General features: G+C 37.3%; 1 protein-coding gene across 8 annotated transcripts in view; it reads left to right on the top strand.

Annotated features, from left to right (window-relative positions):
- The window catches only part of SLC44A5 (solute carrier family 44 member 5), a 340,012-nt gene that overhangs the window by 194,396 nt on the left and 124,174 nt on the right, over positions 1-21,442 (top strand). For all 8 annotated transcript variants that reach the window (XR_005361388.1, XM_038541647.1, XM_038541649.1 and 5 more), the window contains one exon: positions 100-148. Coding sequence is in view for 7 of the 8 variants with exons in the window: in XM_038541647.1 (XP_038397575.1) it covers positions 100-148 (49 nt within the window). In the remaining variant the exon portion in view is untranslated. The remainder of the gene's footprint in view (positions 1-99; positions 149-21,442) is intronic.

The following is a 21,442-nucleotide window of genomic DNA, read 5'->3' on the forward strand; positions in this document are numbered from 1 at the left end:
GTAGCCAAGATGTAGATTTTTCTTTATTAGTACTCTAAATGTGTTTATTTGCCATTTCATTGGCATATATGCTTAAAAAGTTCTTTCTTTTAAATGCAGGTTATCCAAATGCATATGATCCGAATTTCAAGGGGCCCGTTGCCAAAAGGTAAGCAATTATTTTCTTGGAAATATATTTTTTTAACAAGCACAAAAAGTTTACTTTTGTTATAATTTTCTGGTCAATGGAGAATCATATCTGATGAAGGGGAAATGACTTACTTTTAGCCTAAATGTCACCTTATTGATATACAGAAAATACAGAGAATAAATTTTTCCACGAGTCATGAATATCATCCATTCAGCAAATATGCTGCCTTAAATGATGAGGCTGAAGTGTTTGTATTTCTTAAAACGAGAAGCCTAGAAATGCTTTACAAGGTTTAACCACTTTAGAGAAGCAAATACATTTGAGTAGTTGTTTTATGCACCTGTTTGTTCTGTGATTCTCCACTGCAAATGCAGAGTTGCTATGCCAACTTCTTCCACAGCAGGTATTTGTGCCTCTCGGCTTCCAAAAGCAGAGAGCTTTCTTAGAGACAACCATTCACCATTGCATCATGTAAGCTTTTGGATAGTTTGGACTACTCTAGGGAAATATGTACTTGTCTCAACGGGTGCTTCTCTCTCAAAGCTGTATGGCATTTAAAAGCTACCCTATAATTCATAGGCCTCTTTTATTATTACTTTTACCCTCTATTCCCAGGCTTCTTGCTAACCAGAAAGGGGTTTGCAGGGTAGAATGGGTAAAACTGAGGAGAAAATTATGCTGTTGGTAGCTGGGTTTTGCTTAGCTTTGACCTCGATTTCTGACATTTGTATGTCATAGTAAACTCCTAGGTGAAGTAATGATCAGCATGCTTGTTTGCACTTGCAACCATCAGCATCTACGTTAGCATTTACTGTTATGTGCCTATAATACCCCGGCTTTTAACAAATGTGTATTCAGTTTATCCCAATTCTATAAAAAAAAATGGGGTTACTTATTCAAAGGTGTACCAATGCCTTTTTTAGAGTAAGTCTGAAATCTCTCATCCTTTCCATGGTAACACCATGAATACGTTGCATGGTCCAGTATACAAACAGCCTCATTCAGGATGTAGGTTACTTTTACTGTACTTGCATTGATTTTACAATAACTAACATGTGAAAATTGAATCTAGCTTATTGGCCTCAAGGGACCTCTAGATATAATCCAGATTCAACAATAGTAGTAGTAGTCATAGTGATAGTAGTAATAGTAAGAGTACAAATATAATGTGCTGCCACATTTGGACGGACAAAATAGAGATTAAAGATGTGCCTTTTCTAGCCACAGAGAAGAAAGCAGAGTCATGCCTGGCTAGCTTTAGGTGTGAGGAAGGAGTTGCGTCTTCAGTAATAACTACGTAATTGTAGTTACGTAGAGCTTAATGATGGAACCAGGTAGTCCAGGTAAAGTCTAAGCAACTGTGATCATCACTCTGAGGAAAGTAAGTTAGTTTTACTGAGGACTGTTTGTGATGGTTTGTGATGTCCTGCAGACCACAGAAGCCTTCAAAGAGAAATGGTCAGTATGTGGCATACCTCCCCCATCTTCAATCCAAGAACAGGGGAAAGTACTATAGAACCGTGGGTGTTGAACCTGCAGGAAGACACGGTTGGCCCATTTATAACTTTTCTATAATTTCCTTTCTGAGAAAGTAATTAGACTGTTTATTTTTTAATTTTTTTAAGTTTAAATTCAATTACTTAACATAGAATGTATTTTTGGTTTTAGAGGTAGAGGTCAGTGATTCTACAGTCTTATGTACCACCCAGTTCTCATGACATCACGTGTCCTCCTTAATGTCCATCACCCAGTTACCTCATCCCCCCACCCCCTACCCCTCCAGCGACACTCTGTTTCATATAATTAAGAGTCTCTTATGGTTTGTCTTCCTTTCTGATTTCTTCTTATTTTTCCTCTATTCCTTTATGATCCTCTGTGCTGTTTCTTAAATTCCACATATGAGTGAGAGCATATGATAAACTGTCTTTCTCTGACTTACTTCACTTAGCATAATACCTGATAGTTCCATCCATGTTGTTGCAAATGGTAAGATATGATTTTTTGATGGCTGAGTATATTCCATTGTATGTATCTACTGTAAGAGCTCAGATGTCCATCGACAGATGAATGAATAAAGAAGATGTGGTATATAATTGGAATGTTTAATGAACAAATGAGAAACCCCAAATTCTTCACATTACCTCTAGCTGCAGGGCTGCCTTTAATAACACCTTTGCTTACAGTATCACTTCCCTTCTGAAAGATTCAAAGTGTTATCAGATATTCAGGCCAACTCTTCCAGCATTCTCTGCTTGTCAGTGGACCATGTTCTGTACACTTCTCTCAGTTCACAGGATATCATTTGTACCTTAGTGATCACCCAACTGTAGTTATTTCTAGGAGAGGTAAAGGAATGATGGTAGTGCTGTAGAAGATTTTAGCTCAGTTTCTCATTTGTTCCTGTCTACTAAGAGTTGGGCCTGTGGGAACCAATGCCCCATAATACTGACACCCCCCCCCTCCCCAAAAGGATGATTAATAGTTTAAAGTGTTTTCCCAGTCCCTTTTGAAAAGTAGTTATTCAATGCTCTGGCTTTGTCCTATATATTCAACAGATTCTTTTAAGTTTTTTTTTTTTTTTTTTTAAACATTGGATTGAGATTGTGAGCTTGGTAAAAAATGAAATGGCAGTGAAAATGAATGTAAATGGAAAACAAAGAAATAAGTCTCTTTCATAAGATGCTACATGAGAAATTCCTCTTGTAATTTAGAACTGAGGAAAATTTTCATTTAATGGAGAATTAGTATACTTTCTTCTTTTAGATAAGGAGAACTGTGTAATCCACTATATTTCTCCTTTCATGCTGAATTGTAGAAAGCCCACTGATAAATTTAATTTCAATGCCAGCAACTACATTAGCCTTCGAGTCAAGAATTTCTTTTCAGGAGTTTGAATTTCTATTTCTATTTTAATAACTATTGCACCCAGGTGTTTTAAGTCATTTCATTTAAGATTTTTTTTTCTGGAAAGAGGCAGCATATAGATAGATAGGTAAATAGAAATAAAAGGCCTACATGTTCCATAATTGCCTTTTTCCCTTATACACAAAATAGATGAAGGACATATGACTCATATAATCACATTGGTAGGTTGCACAATGCTGAAAATAACTGTTATTATAAAAGCAAGGGAAATCTGTCTGAAATGTAATAAGATGCATTTATTTCTACCTGAAGCATTGGGCAGAGGTGGCAAATTCACTCTCATGAAAGGGGTTCAAGAGGAGAAAGAAGCAAGCATTCATTAGGAATGTGGAAGAGGGGATCCATTTACACAAAGGAGCTGGATTAAATGACCTCCAAATCCTTTCCAACCTTGAAATTTCAAGACTTTTTGCTTCAATTCTTAATGCCAAAGCACTGAGGGAAGAGTCCAGCTTCTGGCCTAAGTGATACACATGGAAAGCATTGTACTGATGCCTTCTTGTGAATTCTAGAGCCATTATCAAGTAGACGTCTCAAGTTATTGTGAGAATACAATGCTGTCTTCTAAAGTTATAAAGTTCTCATATTGGCTATGTATTGAAATAATTGGTGTGCTTTTTTGTTATACCAGTTATGACATCATTTATTTTTATTTCCTTCCGTTTTCTTTCACATTTGGAGACTATTTAAAAGTGTCCAAAGGGAGTGCTATGGATGTAGGCTTTTGGTTTCAAAGCTATTTTACAAGTCCAAATGACTTATAAAATAAGTCACATAATGACTTATAGGACTTCCTCTCTTCCCTCACATTCTCTCGAGTAGAGATATATTCTCTAGTGCTCTCCTCACACTGATTTTGAGGTTACCAATGATTTCCATCTTTCCAAGTGCAATGGGTGGGTGTCTTTTGTTTTAACCTGGCAGCAACATTTGACATTTAGAAATGCTCTTTTCTCTTGAATTCCTTGACCTCATACTCACTTGAAGTTTCTTTTACATCATTGGCCTCTATTTTTCAGTTTCCTCAATCTTTACTTGATCTCCAAATGTTGGAATGCTACAGAACTTGATCCTTGGCTCTCTATTCTTATTTTTCTCTAGTCTATATTTAGACTAGATCAATAATTTAAATATTATCTGTATGTCAATGACTCCCACGCTTGTATTGCTACCAATGACCCTTCCATTGACCTCCATGTTTCTGGATTTAGCTGCCTACTTGACATGTCTCTTGGATTCTCAATACTTATTTACACTTAATGTGGCCCAACTGAATTCTTGATTTCTACTCCCACCCCAAAGTTCTAAAACATACCCTTCAGTCTTCTCCATCTCAGAAAATGACACCAATGTCCATCAGGTTACAGATCCTTGGTTTCTTATTTTTTTTTCTTATCTCCCACATTCACTCCATTAGGAAGTCCTACTGGCTTTAGCTCCACAATATATCTCCAAGACAAATACATCTCCACCTTTCTGCTACCACTTTCTTCCAAGGCTCTATACATCCCACCTATACTTTTGCGCTGGACCCTAGAATGATCTTCTTTCACTCCTGCTTTTCTTAAATCTATGATTCACACAAAACCTTGAGTGAACTTTCAAATCGTAGATGAAATTATGCAGCTCTTTTACTTAAGTGTTTTCAATAGCTTCCCATAGCACTTTAATTAAAATTCAAACTTACTGGGCCTTAGGTGAGTGCCCTTTGTATAATTCACTGACCTTATCCCCTACCACTCTTTCTCTCTTTATCTTCTCATTGTAGCTATGCTTGCTTTCTTCCCAATTTTTGAACATTCTAAACATGTGTCTATGTTGGAGACTTTGTGTTTGTTTTTCTTCCAGACTTTTGCATGGCTGGCTCCCTCTAGTCATCCTGCTCCTAACTACCATTGCCCAAGAGGCCTTAATGACAACCCAGTCCCTGACTCAATTTTTTAGTAGTTTAAAAAAAAAAGTTTAAAAACTTTTTATTTAAATTCCAGTTAACATAGTCACTCTCTGCCACATCATTTGATTGTATTTACTTTATAATATTTTTATCACTACTGAAAAACTGCTTTAGTCATTTCTTTGCTTACATAATTAATGTCCTGTCTAGAGTATTAGGTCAATGAAAATCAAGAACCTTGTCTGTTTTGTTCATTGTTCTATCCCCTGGGCTTAGAAAGTCCCTGACACATATGTATTTGTTGGATGACTAAATGAACTATCATCCTAGCTTCAAAACTGTAGATGTGCTGGAAAGGTTATAAGCTAGTTGGAATGAAGGCAGGGTACCATTTGGAAGACTATTTCAGTAATCCAGCTGAGAAATGATTACAACTTGGACTAAGGCAGTGGCCCTGGAGGAAAAGAAGTTTAAGAGGTAATGAGAAAGCAAAACCTTTAAGGCTTTTGGACTGATTGTATGTTGGGGGTAGAAAAGAGAATCTAGCATGACTGTGCCTAATAACCAGGTGGAATGTGGTTATGATCACCAAAGTAGGGAACACATGAGGAGAAGCAGGATGGTTATGAAGGGCAGAGAAAATCATGACTTCCTTCATCATCCCTAGAGTAAACTGCAGGTGCTTTCTTTGGTGCTTAGAGTACTCTTTATGCTTATAATAGCGTATTGCAATTAGTTATTTGCTTGGCTAACTCTTCAGTTAAACCATGAGTTCTGCTAAGTAGAACTGCACATAATTGTCCTGTGAGTAACAGTTTTGATCATGTAACTCCCCCTACTCAAATTTCACCAGTGAGTCCACTGCTAAACATCAACTTCCATGCCTTAATATTATATTCAGATACCTACACAAATGTCTTAATATATGTGCCTAAACTATTCATCTATCCCCCCCTGTCTGTCTGTCTCTGGGGTTTCTAAACCCTTAAATGAACTTTCTATTGAACCAAACCAGTCCTGTATACTGTGGGGTCTGAAAATGTATTATGTCAGTGTCCTAGAATTACAACAACTCCAGGATGATGACTGGCAATAACAAGGTCACAAGAGACTGATGTATAAAACCAGAATACCAACGCAGTAATGTACATTAAGAAATTTAATTGCTGAGCAAACCTGGTGTTCATGTTGGCCAGACCAGCACATTGCTCCCTTTAGGCAAACTACATGAGAAACCTAATTATTAAAAGGTTGCTTGATGATCGTATAGTTTGAACAAGGGAATTGCATGAGTAGAATGCCTAATGGCATCAGGTGCTGGCTGCCTATGGTGTCTATCAATGGAGTTGGATCCTCACATCTGTTTGATTTGGTGCCCTAATCTGGAGAGTGCTTGGAAGGGAAGGGCTGTTTGATGATTATTTGCAATTCTCTTTATATATGTTAATAAATTCAATAAGTTTAAAATCAGCCTTGCTGGACTGGGAGGTTTTACAGTATCATTGAAGTGACTACATACAACTCTGCTTTACTTTTGTGTTGATTTTATAGTTTAACTCTCAGAAAGAAGTATTATTTTCTATTTACTCAAGTTTTGGGGAAATACCTTACTGTCACTTAAAGTGGCAGTCTTCCTTGCTTAACGGCCCTGCTCAGAATCTACCTCCTCTGATCCTAGTATCAGAGTGCCTTCCCTCCGCTGAAATCCCAGAGCTTTTGCTGTGAATGATGTTTGGTACATTCTGCTTGTGATTGCATTTAACTTTTGTGCTCCTCATGTATTGTTTTGTCATCTGGCCTGTAAATCTCTTGGAGGACAGAGATGCGCATTCAGTATATATGTGAGTAATTAATGACAAAGGCTGGCTTTTATCCCCTCTCAATATACCACTAGCTGGAGCATCTACTCCTTGGATGGTATTCTGTTTGTAAAGAATAGGGTTATATCTTTCATGGCTGTGCTTATAAGTGTTAAGATTCTTTTAATCTGAAACTTTCAGATGAACTTTTTTATTAAAAATAAATAAACAGGACAGCCCGGGTAGCTCAGTGGTTTAGCGCCGCCTTCAGCCCTGGGTGTGATCCTGGAGTCCCAGGATCAAGTCCCACATCGGGCTCCCTACATGGAGCCTGCTTCTCCCTCTGCCTGTGTCTCTGCCTCTCTCTGTGTCTCTCATGAATAAATAAATAAATAAATAATCTTTTAAAAAATAAATAAATAAATTCCATCTCCATGTCCTGAGATGATAATATGTGACCTTTATCATAGGGTACCAATTGTAGCAATTTGGACTTTATTTTCTCACACTTGGATCATAGGTCAAGCAAATGGTCATAACATTTTAATGGCTTTGCTCTAGCATAAAATGAATGAGGTAAACAGAATAAACTGAACTTTTTACACTGTGACCTATAAATCTTTGATCTGCCTTGAGGTAGCATACTTGGATCTGCACTGCATATAGTGTCATGCCCTCTGTGGACACTTCATAAAAACTAATTGAATTGAAAATTGGTCTGAGGTGTATTCCATAAGCCCTAGTGATGTAAATAGCTTAAAGAACTCTGATACTATTTTCCTATTAGCTGAGAGTTGCTTTTAGGAATATGAACTCTCATATTACACCGATGTCATCTGACAATGGTATAGAATTTGGGTAGCTTTTCAGCAACAGCTTTAAGTATGACTTTAAAGTCTTAGAGTTCAAACCTATAAGTAAAGCTTTACCTTGTACATAGTGACTGTTTTGACTCAAATATAAGGCAAAATTATTCAGCCTCTTGTGAAGTTCACCCTTGTGTTTATCCATAGGTTCTGTGTCACTCTGCTTCCTCCCCAGCCTTTTTTTTCTTTATTCCTTGAACAAATATTTATAATATACATCTGACTATATGATAATAATTATGCTAGTTGGTGATAATACAAAGATAGGATGTCCTTGTCTTCAAGGAATTAAATAATAGAAGAACAGACAATTGAAAAGACTTTATGGTTCCATATAGGAAGTACAAGCTGTGGAAGAGAACAAAGGACTTAACTGTGGATGTCTTACGTGGGTGCTATTCCAAATATTAATATTCATCTGTTTTTTTTGTTTTTGTTTTTGTTTTTTTTAAACAGTTTAAATTTTTTTTAAGTTTTTATTTATTTATGATAGTCACAGAGAGAGAGAGAGAGAGAGAGAGAGAGAGAGGCAGAGACACAGGCAGAGGGAGAAGTAGGCTCCATGCACCGGGAGCCCGATGTGGGATTCGATCCCAGGTCTCCAGGATCACACCCTGGGCCAAAGGCAGGCGCCAAACTGCTGCGCCACCCAGGGATCCCTATTCATTTGTTTTCATTCAACAAATATTTATTGGTCATCTATTATTTGCCCAATATTCTCTAGACATTTAAGATAGAGTGATGAGCAAGATAGACAAGGTTCCTGTTTTTTGGAAGAGGGAAGAGTCAGGGCAGACAACATCTGAGAAGTGAACATGATAGTTTCACAAAGTGGAAACTAGGAGGAAGAAAACAAAACAGGATGATGTGATAATGCCTAGCTGAGGATGGGGGTGGGCTCTAATTCAGACTTTGTGGCCACAGTAGACCTCTTTATAGAGCTGACAATTGAAATGAGACTTGAAGGAGGAACTAACCATGCAAAGATTGAGGGCGTAGCGCTTCAGATAGAGCGATAGCAAAACAGTCTCTAAGGCAGGAACAAGTTTAGTATGTTCCAAGAGCAGAAAGAAGACTGGAGTGAGTGAAGTATGATGAAAGGGGGAGTGGTGGTGAGGGGAGTGGTCTGGTAGGTGATTCCTGCAAGCACATTATAGCGTGTGTGCATAAGTGTGATGGAAAGCCTTTGGAGGGTTTTAGGAGAATGAGTTAATCTAATACATGTTCTTAAAACTCATTTTTACTGCTGTGTGGAGAATGGCTTTTAAGAGTTCAAAAGCAGTCTAAAGGAGATCAATAGTAAGCTTTTGTAGTCCTCTAAGTGGAGGAGTCAGTGACTTGGACTAAGGTGGTGGTAGTGGAGATGCATAGTTGTGAATAGATTCTATATATATTTTTTGGTAGTAGAAATGACAGTACCTATTGATGTGAGAGAGGAGAGAAAGGAAGGAGTCAAGGATAACTGCTAGATTTGTAACTTGAACAATTGGGTGGATGAGATCCTCTATGTGAAGAATGGAAATATTAGGGGAGGAGCAAGTTTCTTGTCGTAGGGCTTCTATTTTGGCTGTGTTAAGTTTGAGTTGCAGAATAATAGATATTCTTGTGATGATGCTATATATATAAGTCTGGAGCTCAGTGAGGAATAAGGTGAGGGCTGGATAATGAGAAGTGAGAGGTCATTGGCATAGAGATAATATTTAAAGCCACATGTTCAGGATGAGTCCACTTAGGAGGGTGAAGAGGCCTAAGGACAAACTCTGGACTTGACCACATTTGAGTCAAGCAGAGGTGGAGGAGCCAGCAGAGGAGACAGAAAAAGTACCTAGTGAGTTAACAGAAAAGCAAGGGGAATGCAACATTTAGAAGCTAAAAGTAGTGTTAAAGAAGAGATGAATGGTTGGATGGATGTGACTAGCTATGTTGATTGTTTTGGAAGGTCAGGCAAGATAAAAACTAAGAAGTAATCATTGGCTTTAGCAACATGAAAGTCATTAGTGACCTTATCTCCTCCATCGTAAGTGCCCAGTGATGAAGTGGGCACTTAAATCTGACTGTGGAGAGTTAATTAGAGAATATCAGATGAAAACCTGTAGGTAGCTATTAGAGACAACTCTTTCAATAAGTTTTATTGGAGGATGAGGGGAATCTGGGGTCAAAGTAGAGATTTCTAGAGATAAATGATACTAGAACTAATGTGTGGTGCTGGAGATGATCCAGGACACTGAGGATACAAGAGAAAGGGGAAATTATAGAAATAAAGTCGTGAAGATGGAATCAGAACATAATCGGAGAGTGGCCTTTGGTAGGAAGAGAAATTTCTTGCTTTTAATTTCTCAATGAATTATGAGATAAGGTCATTAGACAGGAATGGGCTGATGGTGGTGGTAGAGATGGTAGCAGGCCCATGTGTATGAGGATTGAGAGGAGAATGTATGAAGGTGATCATTTTGGAAAGTGAAGAGGTGAATATGATATATTATTAACCCAGAATACCTATATTTTGCAGTTCCCATATAGAGTCTATTATTCTAGTCTTACAAAGATTTAAGGAACCCCAAATTTGGTCACTGTTCTAATGGAGCATAATGATCTTTAGACATATACTAGATATCTAAATTATGTGAACAAGAAGATCCTTGGGGCACCGGCGAGCTCAGTTGGTTAAGCGTCCAACTCTTGGTTTTCAGTTCAGGTCATGATTTCAGGGTTATAAGATTGAGGCTCACATCGGGCTCCATGCTCAGTGTGGAGTCTGCTTGAGATTCTCACCCTCTCCCTCAGCCCCTCCTCCCCCCCACACACACACTATCTCTCTCTCTCAAATAAATAAATTAAATCTTAAAAAAAAAAAAACTCTGAAGATCCTGAGGTAGATGGAATCGGATGGCGGTATCTTGGGGCACTTCACATACTAGGAAGGTCTTGAATAATATTTTGGACAAAGCATCATGCTGTCAAAGGAGGCTTCTTTTATGTGATGGCTTAAAGATAGGATAAGCATGTTCTATACCAGGCAGGTGTGCTCAGCTAGGGTGGAAAGCAGGGACTATATATCACACATAGCTGAAAAATAGAGAGGGCTGGGCTATGAAATATTGGAGATGAAATATTGGCAGCATTTTTAAATTTTAGTGATAATGGGGAAGGAAAAAAAAAGGTTTAGGTAGATTCCAGATCATTCATTAGTTTTATCTTTCATTCATAGCTCTTCTGTGATATGCACGGTGGGTATATAGAAAGGACATAGACTATGCTCTCAATAAACTTTAAACTACTAACTTTAATATAAAACAACTACTGACTTGATATACAAATTTACAGTCATAATTCAGGGGGATAGAGTAAAATAAGTGAAATGAAGAATTATTCCCAATTGGAAGGATGGAGAAATGTTTTTTGAAGGTGTCATTTGAGTTGGACCTTGGAGAGGAGAGTTGAGAGAGTTGGAGAGGAGAATGAAGAACTGAATCAGACGCATGGAGGCCTGTGTTGCAGATTGGATTCTCCAGATGCAGATGATGAGCTGGAGTTTGGGGTGCAAGCTCTTTATTAGGGATCAACACCAGGGAAAAGAAGGGGAAGGAGACAGGATTGCACAGAGGGAGATGTCACACTGCTACCACAAAGCCTCAGTGCTCCCAGCAGGGAGCTCTGGAGTGAGTACTGTCTCTCCCAGGAGTCTCAAGTAATTCTGAAATGGCCACGTCTTTATGAGCCCACTTGGCTCAGTCCCTGGTTTGTCAGCTGTCCTAGGAGGGCATGACCTGGTGTGGAGTGGCAGAGGCAGACGGTGAAGGTCCTGGCACATAGAGGCTGTTTATGACCACACTTGCCCCAACCAGGCAGTAAGTCCTTCTTAAAGGGAACCCGAGTAGAGCATCTCCAGGGGGACCATAGTGTGTAAGTGCATGGTGTGTTCCATGGTGTTCCAGAGGGCCTGGAACAGAGACTAGAGCAAAACACATCCTGGGAATGAAACTGATCGGGTTGTTTGGGATTCTGGAGAAATTTAAAAGGCATGATGAGGATTTATGAGCCTTCTTCCTTTGGGGCTTTGTTAAGGGAGCTATGTAGGACTGTATGATCATGTAATGCTGTGCTTTCAGGAGACAATCCCGAGTAGTCTGGAGTAGAAGGAAGAGTTGCCATAGAACACAGCTGCCTAATGAATCTGTGTGTGTGTGGCGGGGGTAGGGGGGTGGGGGCATGGGGGTGGGGGGGCGTGGATAGACTACATGCTATGTCCATTTTCATTTGGTCTCTTTTTCTTGGAAAATAGCATCCTTGATGTTTCCTTCACCACAGACATTTGACTCTTCACCTTTACTATGACGACAACTAAAATGTTTCTAATAGACCCATAGCTTGTTTTTTTTTTTTTTTTGGTGAAGCTAATGCTTGCTTTCATTACTATACATCATGTGGTAATATGGCAGATTACCATATACCTGTGTCAGAAGAGTTTATTACCACATACTCAGGCTGTTTCTCAACTGAATGAATTTGTTTTTCATTTGCTCTCAACCATTATAATGCTTTAAGTCTAATTGCTTTTGGTGGGACACTGGGGAAAGAAAGTATTTTTCTGTTTAAAAATTGGAAGTACTTTGTGTCTATTTGGAGCAGGAGACCAGTGAGTGGGTACAGTTGGGAAGCCGGTAGGGGTGAAGCCAACAGGCAGTTCCCCAGGCTGGACTTGGGCTCAGGCGTGTGACCCTCACTCTGTGAGTGGACTGGATAATGTGAAATGAAGCCTCTGGAGGCAATCCTAGTAACAGTATCTCATTATGGAATTTCTAAGTCATTCAGACACCAGCAGTGTGGAGCCAGCTTACTGAGTCTTAATAGAAACACAGAAAACCAGGAGTAGAAAGAGTATATCGAGGCAGAAAGTCAAGGCCTAGTAGAATTTCCTCCACTCATGAGCATGCGGCCTTGATTACTTTTCTTAATGTGATGACTATGAAAGTGTTTGACATGAAGGTTATTTTCCAGTTATATCCGTGAGGAAAAGTCAGTGAAGAAGTATATCAAATTTTATCTAGTGTTGGTATTTAATTTAAATATTTCCCAAATTGTACATTAGTTTTTTTTTTTAGATGATTATTTTGCTTGTTTGGTTAAATAAGGAATTATTATATAAAGTGTATGCAAATGTCAGTTAAGCATTACTCAAAATGCCTTTCTATTCTGGTAATGAAACCATCACTCAGGCATGACCCTTCACTTGATAGGAGTTTGTCCAAATCCTATATATAGCCTCTCAGAGAAAAAAAAAAAAAACAGCTTTTTATTGCTAACTTTATAAACTCAAATGGACATAGTGACAACAAACCTCACAGCTATATATTTTATAAGTCAAGAGATGATAAAATTAGACTGAAACTTCCCAACACATATCATATTGTCGTTTTGATTTAAGTTACTTATGGAAAATTTATCCAAGATGTCATTGTGTTTCATGATTTACAGGTATAGATATCACTTTATGTGCGCTAGACTTTTGAATTCAGATCATTATGTGTTTATTTCAAGCTGGAAGTCTCCTATTTATCTGGTAAAATGTCTTCAAGAATTAATGCCTTCACATTGGTAAAATTATAGCCCTGTAAATTATTATTTATCTTATGTTTTTTGGTAATTTGCTATCTGTTCTTCATAGGATGCTTTCTGTCTCACATGTTAAAAAAAAAAAAAAAGAAGAAGAAGAAGCTTAATGCCGAAAATCAAAAGTATTATTTCCTCAAAATTTAAAGTAAAAAAAAAAGTTCACACTAGAGTTGATGGTCTCCGTGTACCTTGTTTGTTTTTGTTTTTGTTTTTAAGATTCTATTTATTTGGGAGGGAGAGAGAGTGCGTGAGAGAGAGAAGAGCACAAGCCAGAGGGAGAGGGAGAGAGAGGTTGAGCAGGGAGCCTGACCTGAGGCTTGATCTCAGGACCCTGGGATCATGATCTGAGCTGAATACAGAGGCTTAACCAACTGAGCCACTCCTGTGCCTTATTCTTAATATTTGCTTCCTAAAAATGTTCCATTGTAATGTGCATTTACATTTTATAGGTCCCCTTTGTCTCCAATAAGTATAGAAGAAGTGTGGAAGGTGCTGTTAGTTTACATTTGTGCATTTGATATCAAACCTGTTTTTTTTTTCAGATTTAGGAAACCAAGTTACAACCACATAAGCCACTTTCTCCATGATTTAATTTTATTTTGTTCAATAAAAGAGAGAACTAAACTCCATCTCTTCCTCTCTGGAAGAGGTTTAATTTCCTATACCACTACCATCACCTTCCTCCCTAAAACTCTGGCTTTGGTATTTGTACATAATATTTGTGCTGAATTTTAAATTCATTTAATATTCTTGGCTCCCTAAACTATGTTGTTGTAGTTTTGGTGTGCTGCTTATTGACTCTGTGATCTATTTTGGATTAGTAGACCGTGTCTACTTCCCTAACCTGACGTGCCATCTGTATCATTTACAATTCCACGGGGGGAGTTAAAATTAACACACATAAACCTTAGAGAGTTGTTAAGTGTTAAAGCATGATGGTGATTGTGAGGACAATAGAATTTCCAGTTATGGATGAAAGAGCTCAGTTCAGTGATAAAGATCAGATTTAATGTACAGGGGAGTTTTTGAACTGAGCCTGGAAAGATGGGTAGGATGAGTGTGTTACAAAAAAAGGATGAAGTATCCCAAGTTAAAAAAAAAAATCTGTAAAGGCAAAAAAATCTTCATTCAGCTTGTGGAATGCTATCCTGAACATAGGGCTTCATCTCTAGTAGATACCTGCAAGTTCAATTTGTATTAGGAACTCAGCCCAACTTTTGAAATTTATCTGACTTGTACCCTCTTTGAACTGGCTGAGTTTTTTCATTGGATCGGTTGTATTGACTGATTGTCTCGATATTGAGTAGATACAGTTTCATCATCCTTAATGAGGTGCATGATATTTTCTCCTAATATCTCTAACTTTTGTTGCCTGAGTATACTAAAATGTGAGGAGCCCTTTGGCTACAAGCTTATGGTGTAAGAGTTCAATTTTAATTCCCTTAAAAATCAGAAGTTAGTATGATCCATGCTGAATTGTTTTACACCCCCAACCCCCGGGGAATAAATAGAGTGAAATAAGAATATGTTATTTACTAGTTGGAACAGCCATAGAACGTGTCTTGTTATAAGAAATTTATTCATTTATTTAAGTAGGTAATTCATGTGGATAAATGTTTCCAACAGTACAGAGAAGGCCTAGAGTCTAGCACCTCAGAATCCTGCCTCAGAGACAACAAATACTATCAATGACTTGTGTAGCCTTTCAAATAAGCATGTACATTAAAAATATATGTATTTGTATGCATATACCTATGTACATATATATCTTGATTATCCCTTTCTTTATATAAAAAATAATAGCATGCCATAATAGCTTTCTATACTGTTTTTTCCTCCCTCTACTGTCTTTAACCTAACACTACATCTGGGGAATCAATTCATCAGTACAGGCAGAGAGGTTATAGGAGTTTGAAGAGAGGTTTTGAAGGAAATGTATTTGATTCTTAAAATTTTATTATATTATCCATACAATTGAAAGAAATAATGTCCTCAAAGCTCTTCTTTGTCTTCTACTCACATATAAAGGTCAAATCCACGTGTTTCTTGTCTCTTAGCCCTAGTTACTCCCTGGAAGAATCAATTGCTCTTTTGTCTGTGTTCTCTAAATCCTCTCTATATATTATACATACTCTATTTATGACCCTGACCATATTGAGGGGTTTTTGTTTGCTTTTTTATCTGTTTTTTATCCGCGAATAGATTGTGAGGTCCTTGAAGCTTTTCTTTCCTCTCTGGATCCTTATTCCCCAGCAGAGTGTGATACATAATAGGTGCTCAATACATATTTGCCTGATTTTTTTTTTAAAGGCTAAGTCCTTAACTTTCACTGTTCATAGATTCCATATTTTTATTTCCTTGTTCTTATCCTCTGGTATTTGATTTGAAATACTTATTTTCCAATGATAACTACTTTTTTGTTTGTTTGTTTGCCATGGAACAGGAGAAGAATTATGGGTGAAAATGAAGAAGTCACCTGCAAATATTTATACAATGCTTCTTTTATAAACTTTTATGAGAAAAGTGGATGATCCTCCCCATTTTGCATTACAAATTGCTGAGGAAAAGCTGATGTGGCCAAAATAAATATACAACCTGCAGCCTGGAGTAATTACCCATAGATGTGTTTGCATATATCCAGTTCTTGAACCTGCTCTGTGATGTATGCACACATTTGTGTAATGCTCACAAAGACGCTTCATGTCATTACTTTGAAAATCTTTATGTTTGGCTTAGTCAAGCAAAAACTGCTTTAATAGCATCTTAGATTTTGTTGCTATGCTATAAGACAGCAGAACTGTATTTTCATCCCTATAGCACTGTGCTCCATTCATTTATATCATCCTCCTTTGCCTGCAATATTTAATAGGACTTTTGGTGTAAATGCAAATAGTTGAAAGAATTATTTTGTATTGGTTCATATTATGGAGCTTATGGGTCTGCTCTAACTGTCCTTACTCAGAGAATGAGCATTTTTCTTCACATTGCTCTGAAGATCATTTAAGACTCATCTTTAAACTGCCTCATTATGTCTTTCAGAAATACGGTTCTCATATAACAACTAATCAGGAAATTCAAAGTATTTGAAGTATGTTAAGAAAAACAGATGTTTTCTATTTAAAGTACTGCAGATGACTGTTGTTTCTTTTTCTAGTCAAAAGACGTTCGTATTCACTAAATAAATGTATTGTCTTTAAGTGTGCATCCTTCTGTGTCACAGTGGTGAGAGGTCTTCACTGCTAGAGTTACAAATGAAACTGTTCTGCTAATGTTCTGCTTAACTATTCATTTTGCACAGTAGGGAAGCTTGGGTTAGGAAAACATCAGTAAATTTCATTCTTCTTAGCCTGACATGAAAAATAGACAATGCTAATGGCAGTTGTTGGCTGGTTGATTTGAAATACTAGCATACTGAATGATTCAATAGCCTTTTCATTTTTTTCTCCAAATAAATATAGTTGGTTTTTAAAAAATATTTTATTTATTTACTTATTTGCTGGGTGAGTGTGAGAGTTAGGGGGAGCAGCAGAGGGAAAGGGAGAGAGGGAATCCAAGAAGGCTCCCTGCTGAGATTGGAGCCAGGCCCTGGCCGCAGAGGGGCTCAATCTCATGAGCCTGAGATCATGACCTGAGCTGCAATCAAGAGTCAGACACTTAACCGATGGAGCCACCCAGGTGCCCCTAAACTTACCTGATTTTGTGAAAAGACTAAATCTTCCAGATAAACATAGATGTTAATATGTTAAGCAGGGAAGTGAGAGCAGAAAGAATTAGCCAAACAAATTTAATTACCCATTGAACTCAATTATAGATTTAAAAGATACAGTATCATTTTTCTTTTATTGAAACAGAACCATTATTACCCATTTGAGAGTTTATTTGGTTCAGCATTCTGTTTTGGGGTGGGAAAAAAAAACCCTGGAGAAATGCAAAGGCTTAACCAATATTACCTGAAGACTTTATGGCAAAGGTGGGGTTTGATTCCAGGTCTCCAGATTATGCGTCTAGAATTCTTTCCTCTGTATTTCTCTGAAATCATTTTTTAGTAAATCTGTCACTTTTCATTTCATGGAAGCCTTTTTTTATAATAAATTTATTTTTTATTGGTGTTCAATTTGCCAACATACAGAATAACACCCAGTGCTCATCCTGTCAACCTTTTGTTTGTTTTTCTTTTTTGGTGAGTGGAAAAGCAAATTGAGAGTGAGAGGAAAACTGTATCTACGCAAAGGATGGAGGAAGAGGAAAGAATTTGAACTGGGTGGCAGAGGGAAGGAGCTTTTGGAGAACAAAAATGCCCATTGGGGAAGAGTTTCATGTTTCTGGCATATGGCATATGAGTGTGTCCTCCTGTCTGCCCCACCACGATCTCTTCAGCAAATGTCTATTCCTCAACTCCATTGGAGAGTTGGACCCATTTTGATGGATATGATTAAAATGCTGAGGAAACCCTCTGAGTGGGTGGGGCCAAGAGCCTACCTAGCCTGTCACTTGAAGGACTTCCATGCATATTTATTTGTGAGATTATTTGACTCGGTCTCTTTTCTAAAAATATGAGCACTACAAGTGTGAGCTATGGGCTTGCCTGTTCACCTTTGTTATCTTCAGTACCAAGTACATTGCCTGCCATACAGCACATGCAGAATAAATTTATTGGAATCTGTCAGAACTCAAATATAAGGTGGTTCCTTCTTCACAATGGGTATGTATCAGACACTTGACCCCCAGGACAGTTTAACCTCAGGACAACTCTACAAGGTTTTTTTTATTTCTAACTGCCATTTACAGACTAGGAGCTGGGACTCGGGGAGATCAAGTCACTAACCAACGGTATGCAACTCGTTAGTGGCAAAGCTGATACATCAAAAAAGTGGTAGGGCTTCTGGCATCAAAAGTCTAGCTTTCATCCTCCTCTAAATAGCCTTGGTCTTCAAAATCTCACACAGGGCCCTGAAAAAAACAAAATTGACGGATCAAGACTTCACCAGGAGTTAAAAGAAACTATCGTTCTTCAAAGAAACCATGAAGAACACTGCAACTCAACCTATCAGACTGTACTGCTCAGTAAGGAGAATTTTTTCCTGCAACAGCTGCAATTTACATCAGAGGGTACTTATGGCCACAACATATTATGCTTCATTGGAGCAATTAATCAGACTAAGAAGATAGTCCTAAATCCAGATTTTCCTCAGAAATACCCTAAATTTCTCATTTTTCCTGGTTGCTAAATACTTCTGGAGTCCTAAAAATATCTCCCAATTACTGAGTGATTTCTTAATTACTTTATTTAGAAGAATTAAGTAATATTTGGGAAAGACACAAACAGAGTAACAGAGAGCTACTTTGGGATAGCTATAGAGATCACCTGACAAAATGAGATTTTTAAAGAGAGAGTGGACAAGTAATTTAGATTTATTACTTCTGGCCGTAGGAAATATTGGATGTTATTGTAAAAGCACGCTATTAAAGATCAATTTTTAAAGCGGTACAGTAAGTAGTTATATTGTTGTGACCACAAATGGGAAATTTGAAATTAAATTTCCTGTGGATGCATCACCAATAGATTAAAAAACTTTGTATCTCAGACATCTTAGAGGTGAAGGTGATGTGTGGTCTGGACAAGTAGACTGTATGGGTAAGAAGTCCAGTGATGACAAAGACATGGATGTTAAAGATGAATCAAATAATTTTTTGGTGAAGGTTAAAAAGAAAAACTCACTAGTACCCAAGTTTAACATATCATTTATATTTATTTAACGTGTATTTTACATATGCCTGTGTAAATAAACTTTTAAACCAAATATGTAAATGGATCTTTATTTTATCTACTTCATTGTGTTTTGATTGATCCCTCCCCCTCCCCGTGTTTGTTATTTATTTATTTTTTAAGATTTTTATTTATTTATGAGAGAAAGAACAAGGGATAGAGAGAGACAGACAGAGACAGAGCTGGAGGGAGGAGCAGAGGGAGGGGGAGAAGCAGGCTCCCCACTGAGCAGGGAGCCCAATGCACAGGACTCTGCTCTCAGGACCCTGAGATCATGACCTCAGATACCAAGAGTCCAATGCTTAACTGACTGAGCCACCCAGGTGGCCCCACTGCCCCTGTTTTTAATCTTCTCACTGGGAAGATAGGAACTCGTCATACATTTGGGGCTGTAGTATCACTTATTTAGGATTGTTTCTCTCTGGCTTTTTCCCCTCAAACCATCTAATTATCAAATTAGTACTTGTGGAAAGATAGGATTTGTTAGTTCTTAAGATGATGGAATGGAATAAATTAAACTTAGTGAGAATGGAGCATGTGTTCACTGGGGACAAAATACCAATGAACAAAGGCAAGTGACCTTTCTTTATTACAATTGAGATATATGTAATTATATATAGATAGAAATTTCTGAGAAATAAAAGCTTTTCTGATATTATAAAGATATAAACATCATACTATAATACAATACTAAATTCCAATTTGTATTTCCTCCTCTACATTTATGGTAAAACAACTCATATTTCATTGCTTTTTGCCTTGTGGTAGTAATACAACAATGACAAGCAGACTCACTTAGAATCCCAGCCTGATTTTCTGAAACAAGGTCATGTATCACTAGCTTATTTGTGCTGCCCCAACCTTTTACCAGAAGGCTCTTAAGGGATTTGTGAATTAAATCTCTGAGTGCATTTGAAAAAGCTTGCTTGGTAATTGGACAGAAAGAGAACCTTAAGAACAAGGTCACCTAACCAAAACCATTATTTAGGTCACATGCGTATCTCTCTAATATTAAACAGTGAGGAAGACACACATATAATTAAATGATCTGTACTACTTAATGAATATCTATTTGTCATTCAAAATATTGCTCCCATTAGGGAAAGGTGGCAACTATTAATATTCAGCCCTTAGGCTATTACTTAAAGATGAATTTATATCCTTAGGCATATAGAATGGATTTTACCTCCTTCAACTTACGAGAAAAGCTATGTACATTTTTGTGGCTTTTTCTTGGGCTATGTTAAGTCTCTTAGAGCACAAAAGGTTGGTATTTCCTTCCATACAAATTAATGTCATGTTGTATTCAGTCTCTAAAGACTTCTCACATAATTTTGATATTTGCTACAGGGCAGACGAGTTATAAAATCATGCTTTTAAAATATCTTTTATATATGGGTTTTGTGTGAAGAATTCCCTTGTCTTTTATTGTTCAGTTTTCTTTCTATGAATTCCTTTGATTGCTCTTAGGGTTTCTTTCTTCTCTGGTCAGATATAGCTTGATAGCATTCTCTATTATTGTTTTCAAAGATCTATTTCTTTTTGAAGCTGCCGGTAGGTAACTTTTACTAAATTTAAGTATAAGCTTTTATGTAAACCCTATCCCACTTGAGACTTATAAGCCATACTTTCCTGACTTTCCAGCATATCTGAATTACAAATAATTAACTTCCGTTTTCTGTTTATAAGTAATTATCTTTTCTTTATGCTAAAAGGATCTAAAATTTTTTGAAAAGGACCAGAATAAAAATAAGGCAGAGGAGGAGATTTGGAAAGTGAAGGATAATAGGTTTTCCAACTCAGGTGCAAAAAAGCCAAGCATTTAAGCAACTTACTAGGACAATGAAATGAGAGATCTTCATGGTGAATTCTGAACTTAAGTCATTTATTTCATCATTTGTTTCCTTTATTGAAATCTATCATCTTTCCTTCTCTAGGATGTATTAGTAGATTGTGTATTCTATTTTCAAAGCCTTCTGCTGAGCTTTTCATGATATGTAATCATTTTACATTCTATTCCCAATGGTCCACGCTAATGTAAGAAAGCTAGGACATGCATGAGCTGAGACAGTCCAAACCGAACCCATTACTAGAGTTGAATAGATGCAACTTTGTCTCTCCTTGCAGAAGGATGATAGCAGGGAGACAGGAATACACTGGTAGGCTTACTTCTTTGGGGGTCTACAGAATAAAATTCTGGAGAATAAAGGGCAGAATTTGAGTCTTGGACCTAAGATCCTTTTCCTTTACTGCTTTTAGTAGAATGGTTAATGACTTAAATAAATCAATAATAAAAAATATTTTAATAGAGCTAAAGGTTTTTTCATCTTGTGGTATTACTTCTGAGAAAGAGGTAGATTGAGAGGTATTATTGAGGCCCACCCTGTGTGAAAACCAAACTAAAAGCGCTTTATAACAAATTTCAAAAAAATCTAGGAGCCAGTGATT

This window comes from Canis lupus, chromosome 6 (genome assembly GCF_011100685.1).
Source record: "Canis lupus familiaris isolate Mischka breed German Shepherd chromosome 6, alternate assembly UU_Cfam_GSD_1.0, whole genome shotgun sequence".
Classification (NCBI taxonomy): Eukaryota; Metazoa; Chordata; class Mammalia; order Carnivora; family Canidae; genus Canis; species Canis lupus.